An 18086-nucleotide genomic window follows, 5' to 3' on the forward strand; every position below is an offset into this window, starting at 1 on the left:
TATATATAAGTGATTTATTATTATTATTATTATTATTATTAGGGCTTCATGTTAATGTTAATTTAATGTTTATGCTAAAAAAAAGTGCATATAGCTGCTAATTGTATTTGTTGTTTGTTGATTTTCAAATATAAAACTTATTGAAATGTTTTCAGTGTGTGTATCAGTTCTTTTTGAACATTTTCTTCTAAATTTAACAAACCGTGATAGTATTGATAATCGTGATAACTTTGGTCACTATAATCGTGATATGAAATTTTCATACCGTTACATCCCTAGCACTGACCACAAGGCTATATCTCCAATCCTAAAAAACTTTTTAATATGATTTTTTTAGGCATAATATTTGTTCAAACAACTCACCTCTAGGTAATTTTGAATGTATGTAGCTTTGTACAACCCTAGTATGAATCAATTGAAGAGAAATGGAGCTCATTTGTGATTTGTGGCCTCACTGCATTGACCACTCACATTGACCTCATTTCCTCTTACATTCTTAGAAACAGAAGCCCATCAGCATCCAGGGACCCCAACGCGGCATATAACCAAAGGGAGGGGGAAGGAGGACTGCAGTATGCCCCGGCTGAAGGTGGCATGCCCCGCTCTCCGTCCGACTACGGACGTGACCCTGGCCGTTCGCCGAGGAGTTCAAGAATGTACAATGAGGTGGGCGGTTATCAAGACAGTCGAGGACGCTGGCACTCTCAAGGCCAGCGTTTGGATGGCCAGCTAGAAGACTATGACCTCCAAAGACGCCGTGAGGAGGAATACCAGGCCCGATACCGCAGCGACCCCAACCTGGCGCGCTACCCAGTCAAACCCCAGCCCTACGAGGAGCAGATGCGCATCCATGCCCAGGTGTCACGGGCTCGGCACGAGCGGCGCCATAGCGACGTCTCACTTGCCTATACAGAACTGGACGAGCCTCTGCATGACCCCGGTGGGCGGCAGTCACGCCTCCCTCTGTTGGGAGGCCCAAGTCAACGCTCGTACTCCATGGACAGGAGCTCACCGGGACATCGGATGACGAATCATAGCCCACCAACACCACACCGCAGCCCTGTGCTGGGTGATAGCCGCCGAGGACTGGCAGAGCCAACGAGGAAACCCATACCCCCACAGCACCACTTGGACCCTAGCTCAGCTATGCGCAGGAACAAACAGGACAAAATGGATAGCATGCTACGAAACGACTCTCTAAGCTCAGACCAATCCGAGTCGGTTCGGCCTCCTCCACCTCGACCACACCGCAGCAAATGCCTTGGCAAGCTCAGAACCATGGGCAGCTTCAGCAGCTCAGAGGAGGAGTTGGCCACCACGCCAGAGTACACCAGCTGTGAGGATGTGGAGCTGGAGAGCGAGTCCATCAGCGAAAAAGGTAAACTGCTGACTGTGAATTAAATTATTGAATTGCTGATTGATAAAAGTTGCAGTGTTTTAGGGAGAAAAGTTACATGAAACGTTTTTGGAATCTCCGATGTGACTCCAGTCATATCAGTTTCCTAGAAAGAGCTGTGCCTTCATGGTAACCACCATGTTGCTCCAGAGCTGGTGGGGACAGCAGAGACTTCAGTGCTGTTGTATTGATTATTTAGAGCCAGTGAAACATAAACATAATCATTACTTACTCCATCCGAAATTGTATACTCCTTTTTCGAAAAAGTAACTACTTTGCGACTGTTAAAAAGTATGTTCTATATAGTATGAATTTGTGTAGCATGAATATAATCCACTCGGCATGTTGTCATTGTCATGTGACCTACCACCAGCATCACCTCCTGTGGCCTCACGGGATAGGAAAGTGTCCATCATATACGCACTTTAGAATCTCGCCGGAAGCATTAAGTCATCTGGGGAATTTGCATCCACTGTTTTGTGAATTCGCACATACTACTATTTTCTAATAATGTTATTTATCTACTATATAGTAGGGAAGTATGCTATTTTGGATTCAGCCTTTGTGCACTTTATAAACACCAGCCAGATGAATCTTGTGGTTTGACATCCTAGATCAGGGGTCTCCAACCCTGATCCTGGAGCGCTACCTTCCTGCAGACTTCAGTTCCAACCCTGCTTCAACACAACTGCCTGTCATTTTTCAGTAACCCTGAACACCTTGATTAGCTGGTTCAGGTGTGTTTGATTGGGGTTGTAGCTGAACTCTGCAGGAAGGTAGCTCTCCAGGAGCAGGGTTGGAGACCCATGTCCTAGATGACTTTGGTTACTCCTTTATTGGTTCTTCTCGATTCTCCCTCTTAAAGGATAGTTCACCCAAAAATGAAAATTCTGTCATCAATTGCTCACTCTCATGTCGTTCCAAACCCGTAAGACCTTCGTTCATCTTCGGAATGACATGAGGGTGGCTTACAGGTTTGGAACAACATGGAACAATGACTGAATTTTCATTTTTAGGGTGAACTAACCCTTTAAATAAGAGAGTTAGCTTTGGCAGAGCAGAACATGTTGATGGTGAGGTTAGAGCAGGAGTGTCAAACTCAGTTTCTGGAGGGTCGGAGCCCGGCAGAGTTTAGTTCCAACCCTGCTCCAACACACATACCATGTAGTTTTCAAATATGCCTGAAGGACTTGATTAGCTTCATCATGTGTGTTTAATTAGGGTTGAAGCTAAACTCTGCAGGGCTGTGGCCCTCCAGGAACTGAGTTTGACACCCCCGGGTTAGAGTTATGATGCTGTGGGTTATGATGTCATCTTACTGAGTCTGCCTTAAATACAGATTTGCAGAGGCTCTTTTAATTAAGAGAGCATAGTGATAACATTTGTTGAAGAATTGTTGCATTTTTTTTTTCAGTTCTGTTTGATGCCAACTGCATTATAGAATTAATCGTTGTTAAAAGCCCACTGTTGAATATTAACCATTAACCATTGTGATTGTAAAATTTCTGCTTGTAACAGTAATACCTGAGTTAATATTCTCAACACAATCAGATGAGACGTCAAAAGATGAGAAGATGAAGTTCAAAGACTTGCAAGGTTGTTACATTGATCTCAGATTCAGTAAAAGTGCCAGTTCTCTTGGTAATTCTGTTTTAGTTTTAGTCTCTGTGCTTTGGGGTTCTTGAGATCAGTTGTAACATGTCATTTATTCTGTGACCTTTCACCTCTAAATTCAGTTTAAAACTGCACTTAAGACAAAGGAGAATCCAGTGATCCTGGCAATTACTTGTGTGAGTCACATGACCAGGGTTTTAAACCATGGAGGGTGTTTCATTATTCAGGCAGGTTTAATTATGTAATGCAAGCCGGGCTGAAGATGCTAGAATGTGAATGGGGACACAGGTCATACATTGTTATTCACTGTTAAATTGATTCCTGTTATCCTGTTAGAATATGAATTTCTATAGCTTTTGCTGTTGGACATTTAAAATGAGTATATTACTATGACCTCAACTGGCCTGATGATGTTATGCTCTGTAGGTCTTTCAAATAACTATGGATGAACTTGGATGCACTTGTTGGTTGGAAAAGATGTCCGTGCTGGAAAAGTCTTGACATGTATTATAGCTAAAATGATTCTTAGCATCTTTAAGATGTCAGAGAATTAAAATGTATCATCAAATTGCCTTTTTCAGCCATGCCAATGTTTCTTCATTAGTTGTACAGCCAGGATTTTCAAACCGAATCTCCCAAGCTCTGCACATTTTAAATGTCTTCTTTATTTAACACACCTGAATTAACTGAGTAGTAGAGTACTCCATGGCCTGAACTGGATCTGTCAAAAAAAAAGAGATATTCAAATTGGGCAGCACTTAAAGGGGTCATGAACTGAGAAATCAAAATTCCCTTGATCTTTTGACATATAAGAGGTCATTGTACTATAAAAACATTCTGTAAGTTTCAGAATAGAGGTCTGCGCGGGACTGTTTTTTTAGTCCCGCTCCCGCAAGGTTCTATTCCGCACCCACCCGCTCCCGCTATATAGTCACTCTTTGTTCACCCGCTGTCCGCTTAGAATAATTTTCTTCCCAACCCAACCCAACCCTTCCCGCTAAATTTAGATCTCGGGCCCTATTTTAACGATCTAAGCGCATGGTCTAAAGCGCACGATGCAGGTGCACTCAGGGCGTGTCCGAATCCACTTTTGCTAGTTTAACGACGGGAAAACGGGCGCATGGTCTAAACGGGTTGTCCCTATTCTCTTAATGAGTAATGGGTGTTTTTATGTTATTTTATTCGTCTTGTCAAGAGTCTTGACTTTATTGACTTTGACTTGAATTTATATGAATTATCTTAAGACACAAAATTCGTTTAATATTTTATGCAACACAGTAGGAAAAAAAGTGTCAGAGAAAATAAAAATGTTGTACAAAAATTGTATTTCTTATTTTTATTCGTCTTGTCAGGATACAATTCGTTTAACATTGACAACACAATAGGAAAAAAGTGTCTGAGCGCAAGCTGTACCGGTGGTCAATAAGAATAAAGCGCAGATATGCTGTTCTAAATGGACGTCGGGAACGGGATATTGTTAGATCGCCCACTCCCGTTCAAATTACTCCAGAGTTACCAAACGCTACCGCGTTTTATTCAGGAATTTAATCCCGTGGCGCAAAAAATCCAGTCGGGTCCCGCGTTTCCTGTGGGAGAGCCGCGGGAATGCAGACCTCTATTTCAGAACTCAAAACTTTCTCTTTAGTCTAAAAACAACTTATATTGAAGCTGATCTGCCAAAACGACAGCTTGTGGAATGTGCCACTCTATGAAGTAATAGTGTGGCTAAACCCCACCTCCGCAGAAGTAGATAAATGTCTGCTTCTACATCACTACCTGTTTAGCTCCGCCCACCGATTCACGCATGCAGTGTAAATAACGAGAGAGGCAAACGCAGGTCTACACAGAAACCAAATGATAAAAATGCTCTGAAGACAACAAGACGCTGTGCAGTGCCAAGATGTGGACAAACACAGTCTTTACTTCGCCTTCCTTCTGATCCCAACATTAGGAAAGAGTGGATGAACTTTATTTTTAATGAAGTTCCAGATCGTGTTAGTAAGAACTTGTTCCTTTGTTCACTTAATTTTACCGCGTAATCATCTACAAACAAGGCACAATTTTACGCAGGATTTTCAGAAAGATTGAAACTAAAAGACGATGCTGTGCCGACTGTATTGGATCCTACAGTAATGTCGCACCACACAAGTGTGAGTAACTGTTTTTATTATGTGATCACTATTGCTTTGCCTGTTATTACAGATAGTTTGATATGTAGTATTTATGATATGAGTATTTATGTGTTTTTAACTTAAATCACAGCAGCATTCATCTATGAAGGCTGTAGGCTGTCAAACATACACAACTGTTAGCCAATCATAGCAGTGGGCGTTTACTTCCGAGTCTACAATCCGCCACGCCTATGCAAACAGAGCGTTTCGATGAGGGGGATCAAAACAGGACAGAAAATAGCCTATTACTTCTAAATTATGATGTTTTTTGATGTCAAAAAATGTATAACATCATAAGTGGACCTCAGAGAACAGTACATAATAATAAAAAGGCAGTTCATGACCCCTTTAAAAACACCTGGCGTACAGAAAAATACTTTTGACTGTAAGGTGCTTAGATCTGGGGTAGCCAAACCTGTTCCACCATCCTGCATAGTTTAGCTCCAACCCTAATTAAACACACCCGCACCAGCTAATCAAGGTCTTCACACTCACTAGAAACTTCTAAGAAAGTGTGTTGGAGCTATTTGGAGCTAAAATCTTCAGGACGTTGGCCCTCCAGAAACAGGATTGGACACCCCTGGCTTAGATTCACTCTTGAGCACACCGAATACATTACAGAATGATATCTGTGTGTTGTCCTACACTACTAGAAAAAATTGTACCTTTAGGAATACAACAGCTTGTCACTAGGGCGGTACCCTAAAAGGTGAGTATTAGTACTTTAGGGTAGTAATATGTACTGGTAAGGTACTACTATGAACATTTTTAGGGGTAAAAGATATTAATTTAAGGGTACTATCCCAGTGACAAGCTGTTGTACCCCTAAAGGTACGATTTTTGAACATTTTTTTCTGAGAGTGTATCCATAATGTGGTGTGGCGCTTCTGTTCTGGTGTGCAAGTAGCAAGAGCCAGGTCAGTTTGAAATGAGTGAGAATACAGAAGACTGGATGTCTGAGAACAAAACTGGACTCTTTGAAATTCTCATTGATCAGCAGTTGCTTACGTTAGAGTGTTTCAGCAAAAGTTAAAATGTTCTCTTCTTTTGGTGTCATGGTGCTCATTATCATTAGGATACCAGGAAGGGATATAGAATGATATCTTTGCTATCCGTGAAGTACCTGTCCTTTCTCTTCCTCCTTTTTCTTCTACCATGTAAGATATTCTCTGGCCCTTCCCCTAAAAGCTCTGATGTTGTCAGGGTCACAATAAGCTCAACTGGATAAGCCTCTTTGCACAGGAGTGAGAGAGCTCCCCAGATCCTTCCTCTATCTGTAGAAGTAGGGAGAGGGAGTCCCAGCAGCTTTGCAGTGGAGGGCACTGGTAGAGGGTCACTTCCATGTCAGAGTCAGAAAGTGAAATTGCACCAGTGCATCTGTCATGGCTACGTCTCCACCATAGCTACTTAATGCACTCAAGAGGCTACAGTGGAGCAGAAGAATGTAGGACACATAGTGACTCAAAGAAACACTTGCTCCCACGTTCATCCTGCTCATTCTCAGTCTCTCTGTTTTAGTCTGCTTTCTGAAGGCTAGTTCACACCACCCCAACAAACACCAGCAAACTCCAAATCCCAATACTTGTTTGGTTTTGTTGGATCAGTGGGGTAACCATGTTGTTGTTTGTTCAGGCAATGGATGTTTCCAAAAATTCTCAATGCAGCATCAAATGTTAAACTCTAGAGGTGCCACAAGTATTGCAGACATCCAGTCACTCCTTCTGACCTCAAAAGGATGGCACACCTCTTGACTGTAGACAGGAAGGAGCTTGATCTCTGACAAGCTTATCCTTCCATCGGGTGCCATTGGACATATGTCAATCAGTCAGTGACAACCCAACCTAATTGGTTCAAAGTACTCAATTCCCTCCCCACCTGCAGAAAGAGAAAAGGATTTGGTCAAAGTAGCAAACTAGTGGAGACACACCAAGACGCTACGCTGTGTGAAGCCTGGGAAAATGGTGGTAAGTCAATATTTCACCTAACCGTTAACACTGTTGTATGCTTTGGAGTGAGGACTTCTAACTTGTTTGCTCTGAACTTTCACTTTTGTGTAAAACCACCAACCAGAAGGGTTGGAAAGGAAAGTTCTATTGGTTGGGTGCAAGGAAAGCAATAGTTCTATTGGTTGGGTGCAAGCGATTGAGGCCAATGCTTGCTTCCATGGAGCCATGAGCAAACTTTAAGGGTTCTTGGAGTCAGGGAAACTCAGGGAAACAGTCTGTTGTGATGCGGGGACTATGTAGGGCAGGGTATTTGAGCTGGCTTACAAGAATAACGATAAGCTTATTATTCTAAGGCATGAACTCCATTTCAGTGCAAGGAGATAGAGAGAGGGAAAGAGAACAACACCGTGAGAGGCCATGAAAAAAATGGCAAACAGTTGGGTTTGGCATCTTCCTTGAAGGGGATGTGCAAGACCTTTAAGTACTGACCCAAGTGTGATTTGAAGAGCTGCAGTTGAGTTCTAGTCATTGTCCCGGTGGACGTAGTCGAGTAAATCAGCTTTGCAGAACTTTAACTTGCCAAGGTTTGGAAAGGGTGGTGCAGCAAAGACGGATTATCAACAATATATTGGGACTACACAGAACAGATTCTTTTTTCCTGAAGACACTGGGGACGGTCTACACATGCTTGGACGAATGGCAAATGCTTCTGGTTTGTGATGCATGGTGTATGTTAAGGCAGAAGTAATGTCGACAAAAGTAAGCTTTTACAACGCTCATTCTTTTCACGGTAGCATACAGATATCACCGCATGCTGGAAGGGAAATTGGGGACAGGATGATGCAATGTTGGCAGCAGTATTCAGACTTCTGCAATTTTAAAGTTTCCATGCTGTACGCTAGGATACAGTTTCTTTTATCCATTTATTATAGTGCCTTTGTGATACTGCACTGAATATGGCTGTTAAAGTTATGGATGCATAATACCCATATTTTTCATCTTTAAACTACAGCTTGGTTTCTCAATCAAATATACTGTTCCTACTGTACTGATGATTCAGGCACATGTAAATAACTATTATTTTGCGCATATGAAGTGAATCCTATGACGATGGTGTACTTAAATCCAGTCCAGTTTATTTTGCACATATCAAGCAAATCTTATGATGATGGTTTACTTAAACCTTGAAACTGGACCGTGTGCTTTGTTTTGAACTGGTAAGAAAGTGTCAGTACAGTATTGCTCCATTGCAAACCCATCTGCTTGCTAACCCATGTAACCAATTTCAAGACAAGAGAAGAAATGTCATAAAATGTATTAGTCAACTGATGGTGAGAAAGCAATCGTTTCCATTAAAAAGTAAAGTTTCCCAAATCATGCTAACACAAACTTTTCAATTGTGTTAGCATGATTTGGGAAACTTTACTTTTTAATGGAAACGATTGCTTTCTCACCATCAGTTGGCTGAATCTTTATTATAGAGTGAGATCACTATGCTTGGCTTGCGAATAGAGAATGTAAACTTTTTTTTTTTCTGTTTTAACTAATGTTATAACATACCAGTTTATATGTTAAAGGTTTTCTTATTGATGATGAACACCTATCTTTCTGGCCTTCGTGTTTTTACAGTATTTATGCCTTAAACTATTCCTTGCTATACTGTAAGTAGATTAACATTTCAGGAATTTAATTAGAATATAGTATCTTTAATGAGAATATAGTAGTTAATGTATACATAACAGAAAATATGCGTAATATATGTACATGTTAAATATCCCATATAAAACAGCAGCAAAATAGGATGCATTTTATGGTATTTTGTGCATTATGCAACAGCATGGAGCAATATCAAACAGAAAAAAAAGATGTCTTTTAAATATAATTTAAGCACTAGATTTTAATGTCTCTGTGTCTCCAACCAGATAAAGATTTCCTAACAGAAATATTCTCTGTCTACAGAAATAGTGCTGTTTAGATGTATGTCACTCAGGTGATTTGCTTTAGTGGAAAATGTACTGTCAGATGTTGAGCTAATATTTGTGTTTTTTTTTCTTTTCTTTTTGTCAAATTGTTGGAAAACAGGGTTTGTCTTATAGTTTTGGTTGTGTTGTAGTTCATGCTGGTTTTTATGTAACACTATGCAACTTTAAAATATCTGTATTCGTTCTTTCATTCCATTTCCTTTGTGAATAGGTAAGTGTATATTAAAGAAAAGTGATATCAATTGTTCATTTAAAGGGATAATTGACCCAAAAATGACAATTCTGTCATTGTTTAGTCACCCTTATGCTTTAGTCACCAATCTGTATGACTGACTTTCTTCTGTGGAGAAAAAAAAATAAAAAAAATATATATATATATTTTTTTTTTTACACAAGAATACACTGGTACATTTTTCTATGAAATTACAATGAATGGAGACTGAAAATTTCACAAAAGCACCATAAAAGTATAAGAAAAGTTGTCCTTATGACAATGTTTCAAGTCATTTGAAAGCTTTGTATAAGCAACAGACCCAAGTTTTAATTAATGTTCTTAACCACTGCCACCAGATCATAAATTGTGATTATCTTTGTGAACCAGATCAACTGATTTTTAAAAAAGATCTGACTCAGAAGAACGATCCATTCATGAATCAGGCATTGCAGTTTCTATCTTGAGCATCCTTTTTGAAACTTGCAAGTTTCAGTCCCCATTCAATGTAATTGCATGGAACACAATGGCTAGTGCGTTCTTTAAAATATCTCCTTTTGTGTTTTACTGAAGAAAGAAAATTATACGGTTGTGCAACGACATGAGGGTGAGCAAATGATGACAGCATTTTCATTTTTGTTGAACTACTCGTTTAAAAGAGATGTAAGAGAAAGTGTGTGAGTAAATGAATGTTGCGTATTTGCCTATATGAGTTAAATCTTGTTGACACGAGTGTGTGCGTGTGTGTCCTCTCACTGTGCTGTCCTCAGGAGATATGGATGGTCACTGGTGGGACCATGCGTCTTGGCATAGCGAGGCCTCCTCAATGTCTATGGTGAGGCTTGTGACCCTCTCACCCCATTTCCCCTCGTTTAATTCACCTCTGCATGTTTTGTTTCTCCTCCTTTTTTATATCATACATAACTTTTAGGCAACATTCAAAGGGGAAAAAGAAAAACAAATGAGCAGGCACATTTTTTGGACGCCATTTACGCTCCATCTGAAAGGCAAAAGACAGTGGTGCGATTTTGGGAGCGCTCCCACGACGAAGACGCGGAGTGGTGCGAGCCGCAGGTCAAAGATTCAGGGGTTGACACGTGCAGTAGCACCACACTTAACGAGGAGCATAGCCATAGCGACAAGGTACTGAGACGACTTCCTGCCGCCTGCCTCTCGCTTCCTGTGACTGACCTGCTCGACACGCTCACTGTCTGTTTCTGCCCCTAGAGGGTTTCCTACTCTAATCGGGCCTCTCGGAAGAGAGGAGAACCCTCTTGTTTGCTTTGCTCTACTATCTTCTGGCTGCAAAGTCGTATCGCAGCCTAACACACAGAAAGATGAATGACAAACTTCCTGGCACTGTTTGCTCCATATGCTGCATGCTTCTCGATGCGGACAGATACTCCATTCTGATTGCAAACCTGTTTTCCTCACTTGGTCACGTCACCTTTTCACGCTGTTTCCCCCTTTGGGATTTCCTGACATGATTTTTTCCACACAGTCCTTCAGTCTCAGCTTAAACACAGGGATAGACTAGTGTGGGAATCAATCTTGCACTAAGCAGTTGTTTTTCTTTTCCCCTTTTCACTGTGTCATTCTTCATGCTGTCCTTTTCAGTCTTGTCTGTTTTTTTTTTTTTTAGTTCCCCACGTCTTTCGCAGTAGTGAATAGAAGTAGCTTGCTACATCCATACTGCTTGAGGGTGTGAGAGCAATTTACTTTGCTTTTCTGGTTGATTAGTGGATTGATCTAGATCAGTGCTTCTCAACTGGTTTTGCTTCAACTTGTTCAAAAAGGGTCTTTAAATTGAAACATTTTTGCAATGCGATAATGCAACAAGAATGTAAATTTTGAGTCCCGCAACAAGTGATGGGACATTTTGTTAATTGTTTGGTTTTATTTTTGCAACCTTTGCACTACATAGTCCAGCCCACAGAAAAATTGCAATCTTATTGGTTCAAAATTCTCCACCGCATATATTAAACATTAAAGGGGTCATATGATGCGATTTCATTTTTTCCTTTCTCTTTAGAGTGTTACCTGACTGGCCGTGATTCAAATCAACAATGTTTTGCATTCAGGTTGGACAGATAATTCACAAAACACCTGGTTAGCTTTAATTAATCACACAAAACACAGTATGGTTGACACAATTTATTGTAGTTTGAGTTGTATCTTTTACTCTTTTGTAGCTTTGATCATTTTGAGGTAGAGGGTATGTTGGGAACTGTTATGTTATCATTACCTGCCCATGTTTGAATCGGTCTAATTTAACTTTGAACAAATATGTAAAGAACCAAGTGAGTGAAGATTTAAGCTAAAACCGAGGAATTTGTACAAAAAACATAAAGTTGGGTTGGATGTACAGGCTTTGACATCAGTAACAATATATGTGATGTTCTCTTTAGTTTTAAAAGTTAATTCTATTTACCTATTCTATTTCTATTTTTCATTTTATTATTTGGGTCTTTCCGCGTCCCAAAGTATTACAAACCATGACCACTACAAGTTACGCCTTCCGCAAAAGAAAAATGGCTTGTGGATGTCATTGATACAAGTATATGATATATTTATTTTATGTTTTATTTATTTATTATGTTTGTAAGATCATATTACTGTCATTTCTCATCAAGTATGAAATAACTGCTATTAGTGAAATATTCAGTTATGCACTTAAATGCAGTAGCAGAAAAGTAAAGTAAAGAGCGGTACTAGTAATGACATCAGCAATTCCTGGGGGGAGGAGCTGTGATGACAATATTCAATTGGCTGTTACTTTGTAGGGGGAGTAACTTATAGTAGACAAAACTTGTAGTGGCCATGGTTTCTAGTTCACTAGAACAGGGGTTTTCAACCTGTGGAGTGCGAGAACCTGTTAATTTAGATGCATACACTCTAGTAACTATGAATACAAGCTAGCAAATCTTTAGCCATCCTCTAGGGGGCAGTCTGATTAGTCCTACTGCTAATAAGTCGACAGTTGTGCGCTGTGATAGATTGTTTCTGTGCGCGCACACAGTAAGCCGTCTCTCAGACAGCAGGTGAATACCAAATTGAGTTCTCTTTCAGCAAATACACACAAAATTATATTTGAATGACTGTCAGTCGGTTATGTCTTTAGTGAATGTAAACAGTAAAGAAAATATCGGATGTACATCAGCATAACGGATCCGTGCATTTCTTATGTTAATAGTTTTAATCAAACCGCAAAAGAGAAATCACTCACTGCTCTTAACTAATAAGTAACTCCTGTAGCTTTAATGGATATTTGTGTGAAATTAGACAAACTTGGGCAGGCGCATGTCCTAAAAGGTTGAAAATCCCTGCTGTAGAATGCAGTCAGATACTTGGTTGCATTCAGCATTGTTTATTATAAAATAGGTCTGGCCCTTAATTATGATTGGCTAGGCAGTGTTTGAAGCCATTGTAAAATACTGCATAAACACACACCTGTGACCTCATTACATCAGTATTACTGTACAACTCCACTCCGTTACATAAAAACACCCCTCAGCTGTTCTAAATCCACTGTAAACCACTGCTTCTTGGAGCTATTACTATGTGCCCTATCCGAACAGTGTTGTGATCCACCAGTTGAGAACTGCTGATCTAGGTCACTGCTGTGAGTTGCTGTCCAGAATTGTGTGCTTGATACCTCTCACCCTGTCTTGACTATTGTGTCTGTACTTAATGAAAGCACAAACCGAACCCTATATGGTGGAAAATTACTTTGAAGACAATTAAATTCATGCTGTTAGCAAATTCCAAGATTTTGCCATAATTTCCTTACCCTCATGTCGTTCCAGACCTGTATGACTTACTTTCTTTCCTCTGTGGAACACAACAGCAGATGCACTGCAGGATGTCTAGAGAGCTCTGATTCATAATGGGGACTGGAGCTGTCAAGCTCTAACAATGGCAAAAACATGTACCAAAAAGTGGTCTATACAAACCATGTTATGTATTCCAAGTTTTCTGAAGCCATACAATAGCTCTGAGTGAGGAACACAGTTTAAGAAATGTCTGTAAAAATAGGGCCCAATGCACCATGTTAAAAGGATAAAATTTGAGTATTAATTTACTCACCCTCAGGCCATCCAAGATTTAGCTGATTTTTTTTCTTCTTCAGTGGAGTGGTAAAGAAGATTTTTAGCTGAAACTGTGGTCCTTGGTAGATTCGTAAAATGCAAGTCATATACAGGCAACCAGTGTTGGGTAAGTTACTTTCAAAAAGTAATTAATTACTAATTACATCATCAATATTGCATTTAAATTACTTTTCTAATTACTCTGTCTGAAAAGAAATTTAATTACTCAATAAGTAACTTAATTACTCAAATCTTAAAATCCTAAAAGACAATAGAAATGAAAATCTTTATTCTTTCAATTTGAGTCAAACATGGAATAGTTTAGCTTTTTATCTTTAAAACAACTGTAATACTTAAACATTTTAATTAAAAAAGTAACCTTCTTTGGTTAACTAATTACTCGGCAAAATATCTGAATAACAAATAAGCTTAAGAAAAGTTAAACATTACATGTATCAAGCTGTAAGCATTAAACTTTTCAAAGCAATGAGTACCATATTTCATACACACTGACATATTGTACATGTATTGGCAGTCACTAATACTAATTTTGTCCACTCCTAACAAAAAAAACAACAAAATGATTTTGTACTGTCATTCATGCACATATGATTTGTGTTACCACACAGTACATAAACAACATTCTGATATTTTATAAACTAAATTCTTAGTGCTTAGCACATTATAAACGTTGACATCTGATAATAGATCAGTAAACACTGATCTAAACATTCCTGGACTGTATCATTCATCATGCTGCAGTGTAAACATTCCCATTACTTTATATCTATATCGTATTATATCTCATAATAATATAAAATAAACAAAAAAATTACATCCTCGTTTCGTACGGCATTTAGCCTATATAAAAAGTTGATATTTCAAAAGTTGATAAAAAGCATATTTCACTTGCTTTCACACATTTCAGTTTGGCAAGATAGTTTAAAGTCCAACTAGTAAAATGCGTACAAGTTTATGTAAAAATAACACATTAACTAATGTAAGTAAGAATGAATTACAAAAATGATCTCCTCCACCGAATAAAGCCGAGTCAGATCGCGCTGTTCTTCAGAGGTAAATTACAGCTTATTCCTCATAGCAGGTCTTCTTCCAAAAACAATGAAAAGTAGATGAATCTTGATTTTTTTTTTTGTTATAAATTTTTTTTTTGTATCCTGGTGATGAGGGCGTTTGCTCGCATGTATGGATGCAGATAATGAGCTCTAAGAAAGGAAAGACTGTACCTCGCTTTAGTTTCATACGGATTACATAATCAGAGAATATTTGTTTTCGATTTGAATCAGTTCATTTAAAGTAGACACTTCAAGCTTTCTATAGACATATTTCTCAAGTCTGTGTGTCAAGTATTCGCCGAGTTTCGGTTCATTTTTGTGACGCGTTTCAGAAAGAAGTTCACAAAGACCAAAACGGCAGAAAGCGCAGCCTGTTTGTTTTCTTTATTTTACAAAAGCACAATGTTTTATTCTTATTGTCAGTGTACACAAATAAAAGTACTGTAGACCTTTTAAAGATTCGATTGATTTTAGTCTTATCTGTATCTGGGTATTTTAGGGTCTTTTCTCTGTCATCAGGAAAAACTGCAAGTGAACGCGCCGGCACGCAGAGGGTTAAAGAGGCTGCATTCGACAATAAATTTAGATTTCAAGTTCAATATTGATTTTAGAACTGTTGAAATTATTTACAGTATGTAACGCAAGTACTTTATACAGTAAGTAACTGTAATTAAATTACCTAAAAATGAACAGTAATCCCTTACTTTACTTTTACAGTGGATAAGTAATTTAATTACAGTAACGCGTTACACCCAACACTGCAGACAACACAAAATTCATACCTATGGCCAATGTTCCCTCTAATTGTTTTTTTCTTGCTGAGCAAAACTTTTCGACCACCTGAGCAGAAACACTCTTTAAACCAGACCTGAACAGCGCTGTAAATGTCTTGGAGTTTTGTTACCGTTCTGTGCCCATCATCCGCTATTTCCACCACTTAATCAAGCCACTCTTCTTTAAAACATGATGGCGTTTTATCTCACATGTCATTACGTTTGCGTTAGCTCTCGTGTTGAGCCATTTCATCTGCAACCATTAAAGTATTGGATTTCTAGAGCGACCGATTCAGCGCACATCATTCTCTTTGAAACCTGTAAGCCGCATTCACCGGTTACTAGAATTCAATCAAATGGCTTTCCCAACTTATTTTTGTATCTGTACTGTGCGCGGAATATTATTTCTTCTGTATGGTGGTGATGAAAGAAGTGCGTGGCCGCGCACGTGCGCAGCTTAGAGGGAACATTGCCTATGGCTCCTGATGATATAATGAGGTCTTATAAAGCGAAATGATTGGTCTGTGTGAAAAACTGAACATTATTTACCACATTATTACCTGTAATCCTGAGCCTCAGGCAAATAGTGAAGTCCAATTATTTTTTAGCGAACTGATTCTTTCGGACAGAATCATCAAGGACCACGGTTTCAGCTAAAAATCTTCTTTACTTTTCTACTGAACAAAAAACTCATCTACAGTATAACTACAGGTGTTTTACCCATGTTTTAAATACGCGTTGCATAGTGATGTGTTTTAGGGTTAAAGTAAATTTCCATAAAGTTAACAAAAAACATACTGGTAATTTTCTGCCTAGACAGTTTCCATTTCCTTGTGCAGTGCAGACCAAAATGTTATTAGCTGATCATCTTCCCCTTCCCTGCAGCTCTTAAATGTCATTCAGTTTAAATGTGGTGCAAACTTTTACACTAGTGTCAAGGGGGAAAAAGCTCAATTATATTATACATAATTGAGATCAAATTTGCCACAACATATCTTAATGCACCATATAAATTGAGTGTATATTAGATATGAGAACTACAGTGGATGAAAACATTTTCAGGCTTTTCCTTATATTAGTTTATGACATGAGATTGAGAAAATTATGAAAGGATTTTTAATTTTTTTTGAATTATTCCTTTAAATACCATAAATGTTATAGTATTTATTGATTTATAAATTTATAATGACAAGAAACACAAAAATACCCTTTTAAAGTCAGCATGAAATCAAAACAGACCCTATACTTACTTAATGTGTGTTCCTGGTCTTATTGGGAACGATTCATGTGTGCATGTTATTCCAAAGATAAAAAAAAAAGGTTTGCCTTCATAATTCATCAAAATGAAATAACCTGCTCCGCCTACAACAATGTTTGTTTTCAGCTGACATTGCAAATCTCTCTTACTCTCTCTTACAAATCTTCTCAGTAACACTTTAGAATAGGGAACACACATTCACTATTAACTAAGAGTTTTCCCTGAATAAACTCCTAATTTGCTGCTTATTGAAAGTAAGTAGGTAGTTGTTGTAGTAGTGATGTTTAGGTATGAGGTGGGGTTAAGAGATCTAGAATATGGTAATGCATTAATATGTGCTTTATAAGTGTTAATAAACAGGCAGTATGCTAGTAATATGCATGTCAATAAGCAACTAGTTAATAGTGAATAGTGTTCCTTAATCTCAAGTGTTAGCATCTTCTCTTACCAATCTTGTAACTCCATTCTGGTCATGACTCAATCACATCTCAATGGATAAAATCAAATCCCATCCTACATTTTACATTTCAGTAAACATACACTGTTTCACTCAAATATATAATTACAAAGTAAAATGGGTTGTGAATGTGTTTCATGTTGACTTGTTTTAAGTGACACCTTGGTTCGGTTTGTGTCTTCAGCAAATAAGAGTGCTCACCTCCTGCTTTAATTTCCCTGAGCCTGTGCATGTGCGTGTGTTTGTAATGTGCAGTGTGTGGATGCTTGTATAAAAAACAGAGGTGTATTGTCACTTTGACCCCGTAGCACCCGGTGACATGGCAACCATCCAAAGATGGAGAGCGCCTAATTGGGCGGATAGTGCTAAACAAGCGGATGAAAGATGGCACGGTGCCCAGAGACACGGGGGCACTGCTGGGCCTCAAGGTAAGAGATGCCCAAACACTGTCAAAGTTCACTCGAACAAAGCCATGCTAATAACCCTAGATCATAAGAGATCTTCAGCAAACCCTCCATCAACTTCATACACAATGCACAGTGTGCTTACTACAGTTTTCTCTTAATCATTTGAACTTTGACCTTAGTGTGGGCTGAATTTTGATTGAGTTCTTGGTAACACTTTATTTAAGGTGTCCTTGTTACATGTTACATGTACTTACTATTATAATAACAATTAATTATGCATAATTACATGCAAGTAACCCTAAGCCAAACCCTAATCCTAACCCTAACTCTAACCACATAGTAAGTACTAGGCTTGCCGCGATAGACGGTGCTGACGGTGATACCGGTGTTAAAGGCAGAAGAGTGAGGCGAGGTGAGAGACAAGACGATGGCGGATGATTTAGTTTTGAAACGAAATGCAAAAACGCCTGTTTGGCAATATTTTGGATTTTGAAAAACCTGTTGACTTTTGCTGTTTATCTAAGGTGATTTTGGAAGTTTTTTTTTAAACATTCGTTTCTTATTTAATTGGTTCCACAGTGTTTGCTGATTTTTACTTTATTTAAACTTTGTGTCATTTATTTATTTTATTTGACATCAAGGTGTATGCCGTGCCTCCAAGCTTTCTTACTCGTTTTGCTAATAAACGTTCTACGTTTCTTATTTATTTG

General features: G+C 38.7%; 1 protein-coding gene across 1 annotated transcript in view; it reads left to right on the forward strand.

Moving 5' to 3' along the window:
* The window catches only part of rims2b (regulating synaptic membrane exocytosis 2b), a 170119-nt gene that overhangs the window by 61689 nt on the left and 90344 nt on the right, over positions 1–18086 (forward strand). The window contains exons 7-9 of the mRNA XM_016571540.1: positions 501–1378; positions 10091–10155; positions 17278–17397. Coding sequence (XP_016427026.1) covers positions 501–1378; positions 10091–10155; positions 17278–17397 — 1063 coding nt within the window. The remainder of the gene's footprint in view (positions 1–500; positions 1379–10090; positions 10156–17277; positions 17398–18086) is intronic.

This window comes from Sinocyclocheilus rhinocerous, unplaced genomic scaffold, assembly GCF_001515625.1.
Source record: "Sinocyclocheilus rhinocerous isolate Xijiao unplaced genomic scaffold, SAMN03320098_v1.1 scaffold622, whole genome shotgun sequence".
In the NCBI taxonomy this organism is placed as follows: domain Eukaryota; kingdom Metazoa; phylum Chordata; class Actinopteri; order Cypriniformes; family Cyprinidae; genus Sinocyclocheilus; species Sinocyclocheilus rhinocerous.